This window comes from Coenobita brevimanus, chromosome 2 (genome assembly GCF_032717465.1).
Source record: "Coenobita brevimanus isolate Jiangsu-jjx chromosome 2, ASM3271746v2, whole genome shotgun sequence".
Lineage (NCBI taxonomy): Eukaryota > Metazoa > Arthropoda > Malacostraca > Decapoda > Coenobitidae > Coenobita > Coenobita brevimanus.
Genome location: NC_136955.1, coordinates 32023313 through 32031548, shown reverse-complemented (window position 1 = coordinate 32031548; position 8236 = coordinate 32023313). Strand labels below are relative to the sequence as shown.

The 8236-nt window shown below is 40.6% G+C and overlaps 1 protein-coding gene across 1 annotated transcript in view; it reads left to right on the top strand.

Moving 5' to 3' along the window:
- The first annotated feature begins 866 nt into the window (after positions 1–866).
- LOC145391609 (cytochrome P450 2L1-like) overlaps positions 867–8236 on the top strand; it is a 105789-nt gene continuing 98419 nt past the window's right edge. Inside the window, exons 1-2 of the mRNA XM_080266155.1 lie at positions 867–948; positions 4428–4527. Coding sequence (XP_080122281.1) covers positions 867–948; positions 4428–4527 — 182 coding nt within the window. The remainder of the gene's footprint in view (positions 949–4427; positions 4528–8236) is intronic.

Below are 8236 nucleotides of genomic sequence, written 5' to 3'. Positions count from 1 at the left end.
ACCTATTTTTTTTTTTAACTTAAGAGAGATCTTGAAGGGACTAACAAGAGAGAGATTTATTTTGTGATTTGTTTGTATTGTGATTCTTTCGTGGACAAGAATGATATAACTGTGGCATAAGAGGATTCCTGCTTCAGTGAGTTACACTATTTTGCATACAATATCGTAATGTTTTTTTTTGGATATCATGTACGTCTGTCTAACGTCGTGTAAATTGCATAAATAATATTCAAGAGATTATAAATAAACTGGTATGGACGATGTGCGCGAAAACCCTCGAAATGTACAACAATACGGCCCAGGTATGAGCAACTGCCCTCGTTTGCCACTTTTTCCAAGATTCTTCCCGTTCGTGACGAAGTTGCAAGTAGTTCCCATTAGAATTTTTCTCCATTATCCACTGCACTATCATGATACACTTTTAGACTTGTTTCTGCTACCGATGTAAAGGAGGATTTTCAAACTGGAGGCACTGTATAAAAGATTCATGAACCAGTTCAGTACTGCTGAGTTTTAGTAAATTGAATACAATTGTCTGCAGGAAAAAATAATGTAAACTACTCTTGCTGAAGGGATTAACTGCGTCACTCTGACGAGGCATTATATATTTTGTTCTTGTTGTCTCATAATTCCCCCCCCCCCCAAGCTTCAGGGGCTAAACAGAGCTTCGTTAACCCCTTCAGTACTGGAGGCCTTTCCTAAGTCTGGCCGTACCAAGAACAAATTAATAATAAGTCATCGTAGAGAAGTGGACAGTAATAAAGACTGCCATTCCCTGTGTTCCATTATTTTCCTGTGTGGTGTTTCAGTGGTGGCGTAAAGGAAGCGGCAACACAAGACAAGACGGTGCAGGTGTGGTGCTAGAGATGTGGGTGGAGGTCGCGTTGCTGCTGCTGCTGCTCGTCATATTGAAGCAGCTGTTGAAGAAACCAGAGGGGCTGCCACCAGGTATGTGTGTGTGTGTGTGAGAGAGAGAGAGAGAGAGAGATGAGGGAGGGCATTCTTTCTGCGCCATCAGTATTGGTTGGATGTGTTGATAACTGGTAAGTGACAGGAGCTAAGAGGAAGAAGGAAAGCGAGGTTCTGTTATCTACACTCTGACAATATTCTTGTTGGTTTATTTTCATATGAAAGAATTGACCTGCTCTTACAAGTTAAATACCGAATCGTGGTTACATGAAATTCGATGAGTCTTAGCTTTGTGGTAGGAATGAATCTCCTTGCTTAGTAGCCAAGAGTGCCTTCAGTCTGGCAACACTTGGCCATCAACTGAGCTGAAAGGAGTTGAGGATCTTTGTCAGAGGAAAACAATGCGTTGTAGTATTTCATACTATACTCTGTCCACTTTAACTAAGCCTTAAATTACCAGATTGCCATTTAAACTGCTAAACTGTAACAAAAGATCAACACTAAACTATGATGCTGCACACGACGAAATGTTACGGAACGGTTGCAGGTCGGTAGTATTGCATTCTTCTGCAAGTGTATTACAACAAAGATTAACATTTGGATATGATTCTGTTCACGGGAAAATGGTAGAATTATATTGTATAACAGTACTACTGTCAAATTGTCTGACATTTAGAAAAGCAAAAGACGTTGCAAGGAGGAAAATTTCCGCCAAGTTAAGGTGGACGTATCAAAATTTCAGTTCTGGTCAGAATAAGAGATGAATCCAGGAATATTCTGAACGGCAGCCCATTAATTGTTGATGTGCATTAATTCTGAACTGCACGATGTACTTGGTTGCTTGTCTACTTGTGCGTTGCTGAGTTTTTGTACAGAAACTCCTGTGGATTCAGTTCACTTCCGACAGGGACGGACTGTGGACTACTGTATATAGAGTTTTGAAATTTTAAGGAAGATAAGAAAAGAAGCTCAAAAATGGGAGAATTATCAACGAAGTGCCCAGTGACATATTCCAGTTATCCGTTCATTCATTATTCAGATCTTATTTCGGCTCCATTTCACAGTCCAAACGATACACTTAAAAATATAATTCGTAATACGAGGAATGTGGGATCGAGAGCATTCCGTCGACAGCAGAGTAAAAGAGAGTTGAACCTTTTTTATTTGCATTTCCAAACAGTGCACAGCCTGCTCAAAGCATCGTATTGCCTCATTTGTTAGTTTTTTTTTTCTTTCTATAACTTGCATACATTTGTTTTTAACACATTCGCTTACCATACCCAACAGTATAAGCCGACCACACATTCTCCTACTTCGAAGTGATTCTCATTAATTTTTCATCGCCCTATTCACATCCATTCTCCCAGTGTAATTGTTCCATCTAATCACGCCCAGTTCTACTCTATGATCAGTAAACTTCCTTACACGACATCTTTCACAAATCTGTCACTAACGATAGAAAAGAGCAACGGCTCTGTTGAAAACAAAGGATAGGAAACAACTACGGTATTTGATATATGTTAAAGTCAGAGAGAATAAGGCAGAACCCGCTCCATCCTCCGACACACACACACACACACACACACACACACACAGGAAACCCTCAATGTGAAACCAGCGAGATAATGAGGCAAATTCCCAGAGAGTATAGTTGACAGTTTCTGATTTATTTGCCATTGCACAAGGTTTCAATAGCGCTGAACAGAACTGTCTCGTGTTTGCAAGAATAGATTTAACAGATGCCATTGTGCTGCATAGAAAACATGAATATCTTGCGTTGTTTATCCCTTTTTCTCATTGAGCAGAATTTGTTGAAGTCAAAATACTCAGGAGAACGACGTCACTGAAGAAGAAGGAATGAATATATTATGATAAACAAAGGTAGAATGGAAACTACCGATTAAAAAAAAAAAAATAGTGCTGACAGTAAAGCAATGACATAATGTGAAAAAAGTGCTTTCAGTGACCACCTTAGCATGCTGTTCCACTTCTTTTACTTTATATTTAGAGCATGTCCGTCACTTTCCACGCTGGTATATCATACTGAGGAGAACAGCCAATGGATAGTGCAGTATACCATGCCTCTCTCAGTTAAGGGATATTTTGCAGCGGAAGAAATTGATGAAATACTCGGCAAACTTTTGCCACAGACTGTACTGCGTCTGGGAATCCGAAAGCGAAAAATCCAAGGGAGGGGAAGAGTAAAAAAAAAATAATAATAATAAGAATAGATGAAGGGAGACTGGAGAAAACCGGCCATAAAGAACACAAAACTGATGGAGGAGGTTGGTAATTTGATTCCGGAGCTGAAAAAAAAAAAAAAAAAAAATGCGCTTAACTTCTTGTTCCAACTCTGTTTTTGCAGGACGGACGAAGAGAATGTAGAATTTAGTACTTCTCAATAAATTCAGTACTGAAGAAATATTGTCCCGGGCTTTTACATTTTAAGAAGGACCAGGACGAAAAAGTGCAAATCTTCCATGTCTTGCGTTACTCGAGCAAAAATTAACCCTGTTACAAGAGAAAACGGACTAAACCGAAAGTCTGTCAGTAAATCCGGCACCTCCCTGCTCTATGTACAGTACCTCGTTCACCTTATATTGGCGGAGCATTTTGTCGTTTTTCAGCATATTTTTCCCTAACTCGGTGGCGAGCTAATACAATTCTGCGGCTCAACGTCCTTTCCATAGCACTTCTTCGTGACTAACACCATCCTCTTGTGTTAGTAGGCCTCAGCTCAGTGGCAGATAAGATAATACTTCATCTCTATATAACTTCAGTTTGAATCAATTCCGCAGCACTTCTTCGTGACTGGGTTAGTATCGTAATGTTAATAGGTTGTAACAGCTCTTTGGTAAAATGAGACAATAGTATGGCTCTAAATGCTTTTGCTGCCACTTCTAGGTATCCAGGATAATATTCTTGTATGAAACTTTTGTTATAATTCAGTGACAGAATCAGACTGTACATCGGTTCCAAATGCCTTCCACAAGTCTTCATTGTGATAAGTATAATGTTTTAATGTTAAACTCTTGCAGTGGTTCAGCATTCAAAGTAGAAAGAGAGTAGTTTTAAGCAAGATAAAGTCTTCCTTACGTGCCAGGAATGTGCTCCAAAATTATTCCATATTTTTTGGTACAAGTGAATATGTAAATGGGAGAATTCGATTATTCTACTTTATATTTAGCCTAGGGATGCAACTTTTACTCCTGGATGACAACGTATTTTCTGTTTTTTGCTTTTTGCCATCAGATGAATTTGTTTTGCTTTCGAGATACATTTCTAAGTGAGAAGGCTGGAAACAGTCTCAGTTTATCCCTTCATAACGAGATGTGTCTCCCAGAGTTGAATAAAACGGTTTCGTGGTAGTAAGAATAAACTCTGAAATACGCCACCGATATGAAGATGCTAAACGGGAGTCTTGCTGTTTTTTTTTTTTTACTTAATTTGCAAAAAGAGAACTTAAAACAGCAGCAAATAGCGTTAAATTACTTTAATAATATCTGATCATCCAACAGGACGATGGGGTCTACCGTTGTTTGGATACATCCCTCTCACCTCCAAGAATTTAGAGGAACAACTGGATGATCTTCACAAGCAGCATGGCGACGTGTATCTGTGAGTAACTACTTGATTCTTAACTTCCTTCAGTGTTATATTATCACACTGCGTCTCTTTTCTCCCTTCTCTCTAGCCTCGTCTGATCTTTACAAGCAATACGGGTACGTGCATGTGATTATAGCCATTTCGTTCTGCACGATCTGGAATGGTTCACATAAACTCTCTCTCTCTCTCTCTCTCTCTCTCTCTCTCTCTCTGCAGTCTGTTTTCTCAGTGTATCTGAGTTGTTTAGCAACTGAATTCAACAGTCACAAATTATTTTGAATCTTCTACATCTGTCTGTCTGTCTGTCTGTCTGTCTGTCTCTCTCTCGCTCTCTCTCTCTCTCTCTCTCTCTCTCTCTCTCTCTCTTTTACCGTACCTCATTGCTGTATATTTTTGAGCATCAAAGTCACTCTGTCCAGTATTAACGAATGGTTTGATACCACCCTTCCCTCGCTGTTTCCTTCTTCTTCTCTTTTTCTCTCTGTAATTTCATCTCACCTACATAGAGAAACATTGTGACATATCCATGAGTGGCCACTTAATACAGTCTATCGTGTTACCCCCTTGTGGATGGGGCTTTACACCTGATCAGATGTTTCCGGCTAGCCATAAAATATTGTCGTGTATATATATCAATGGCTGAGGTAGTCATATACACGGAAATATTTTATGGTTAGCCGGAAACGCCAGGTCAGGTGAACAGCCTCACCTACAAGAGGGTTAATTTGACTCATATTGTCAAGTCGGGTACCCTGCCCATGAATTAGTTGTTTTGCACCTCTCTCTTGGTTGCTGGCCCGACTGTATATATATTGCCTTCTTGCCTCTTTTCACTCTTTCACCCTGGAGATGTGTTTCAACAGAGACGAAAGCTTGGTGGTCCTCTACATTTTATTTGCGACTTACACACACACACACACACACACACACACACACACACACACACACACACACACACACACACACACACACACACACACACACACATTCTATTTCCCAAATAGGGCAATTGATCAGTGGAATGCACTAGCGAATGAAATTGTGTTCCAAAACAATTCATAAATTTAAGGATATGCTTGATGAAAGTGGTTTAATACACAAAACAGTACGAGCTGGGCTCATTCCTTTTAAGTTACAATTAGGTAAGAACACACACACACACACACACACACACACACACATATATATATATATATATATATATATATATATATATATATATACTACAGAAAGACTATGTACAGACGTCGGAATAAGTTCGTTTCCTTTTCCGTGGACTAAGGTGTTTGTAACCATAGAGGTAGGAATAGGGTAGAGTCGGCGTGAGAAGGCTCCGGTGAAGCCAGAGAACTGTCAAACGGCCATATTGGTCAAGTCAAGAGGTCACGGCAACACCTACTTGACGAAGAAGATTGCTGTGCACTCCTACCTCTATGGCTGTGCCCATAGAGGTAACGGTCCTAATCCTACCTCCGTGGGTGTGGCCATGAGATTATTAAGCCTTTAATACCTCCAGCTGTGTGTCCACCTGGTATTCTTCAGGGAGAATGCCAGAAACAAAGTAGACTTCATTCTACCTCTGGTTTTAGTTGTAGTTCAGCTGTGGGTGTGAGACGTTCTGTCCTAAGTTGTAACTCACCATCAAATAACCTAAGACTCCAAAAATGCCCACCACCTGTGCCGCAATTGGGTGTAAAGAAAGAGGAGATAAGAAATCTGACCCATCCATTTCACCGGTGAGTATCTTTAGAGTGAATTATAATTTGTAAGTGTACATTATGTATATGACTGGAGTTAGTAAAGTCAAGCTGAATATTATATAGAATAATAGATATAAACTTTTTTCATAAGGTGCTGATGTATATTATTTTAAATCATCTGTCTTCCATCCTTCATTTTACCATACGTTCTTAAATGCTTCCTTTTTTTTCATTCATTAACTATTTTCTTTTCTCCTTCCATTCATAACCTACTTTCTTCCTCATTTTTTCTGTTTGCAACTAAGAAAACACTCGCTCCTGGTCAGCAGAACCAAGTCAGACAGCTGTCAAAGGGGTCGCCGCCATGTTGGTCGAGTCAGGTCTGTCGGCCTCACTCTGACCTACCCGTGGTTAATCCCTTATGCCGCCTCTACCTACTCCTACCTCTATGTTTGTAACACTGCTCGATGGGGAGCTACCCCCTCTTCCTCCCTTCCTCATGGTCCCACACTCCCACCCAACCCCCCCCTTTTCTCTCCGACCCCATAACCCCACCTGGTACCCTCCATACTCTCGCTCAGAGCCAGCCGTAGGGGTTTCTGTACTTCAAGCACCTCTCTAATTACGTGTAGTCCGAACAACTAATAAAGGAATAATACAGAATATATCATAAACCAAGTTAGGAAAAGGTTTACAACACTGTGTGTGTGTGTGAGAGAGAGAGAGAGAGAGAGAGAGAGAGAGAGAGAGAGAGAGAGTGGGAAGAGCGGAATGAAAGAAGAGATTTCGTGTGACAGGGAGAGACGGAGAGAGGAAAGAGACAAAGAAGCATGCAGTTATTACTGAGGAAAGAAAGCAGTGAAGGAAATGGATTTAGTACAAGTAAAGAAAAAAGAAAAGAACAATGGAGAAGAAAAGAACATAAGAACATAAGAAGAGAGGATAACTGCAGTAGGCCGGTTGGCCCATGCTAGGCAGCTCCTAGAAGAGTAACTGAACTACTAGAATGAGATAAGGATAGCAAAGAAGAAGGCTCTCCCCCGCCCTCCAAACCCTCCAGCCGAAGCCGGCAGGAAAAAGTCAGAAAGAACACCACGCCGTATAGAAAAACTGGCGTGGACATTTTACAGGAAAGTGTGAAAGGAGAATAGAGACTATCATAGAGTAACCTGAAAAAAAAAAATTGGTTATAAGATTTTCTTTATTCTATATCCACCCCACATTAGTCATATGCTTATCTAGCCTATGCTTGAAACTCTCAATGGAAGAGGCAGCAACTACTTTACTAGATAGCTTATTCCATTCGTCTACTACTCTATTACCAAACCAATTTCTACCGATTTCCTTACTGAAACGGAATTTTTCTAGTTTGAAACCATTATTTCTAGTTCTATCCTGTATGCTCACTTTAAGTACCTTGCTAATATCTCCCTTATTTATACCATTCATCCACTTAAACACCTCAATTTAGTCTCCCCTTACTCTAACACATGTGACAGATGAAAAAAAGTAAGACAAAGTTGTGACACAGGGAGGGAGAAAGAAGAGTGAGGTAAGAAGGGAGTGACAGAGAGGGAGAGAGACGAAGGAAAGGAAAGAGAAAGGGAGGAAGGTAGGGACTGAGAAGATAGCTATAAAGAAAGGGGAAGGAGGGAAAAGGAAACTGGGGATGAGACAAAGGATCCAGAGAGAGGGGGGGGGAGGGGCAGTACACAGACAGGCACAGACAGACAGGTCGACAAATATTCAGAAAGTGTGTGTGTGTGTGTGTGTGTGTGTGTGTGTGTGTGTGTGTGTGTGCATCTGTCCCTGTGTCACTTCTGTAACATTCTTTCACTGCTTCAGCTTCTCCTGTCGCTCACTTTTTTTATCAGTAATTTTCCTGATTGTTCTCACCATTCTCTCTCTCTCTCTCTCTCTCTCTCTCTCTCTCTGTCTCTCTTTCTTGCAGTATTCTCTTCTTCCCCTCCATTCCTTCTCACTCTTCTTTCCACCTCTTTCTCTTCCCCATCTTGCATCAT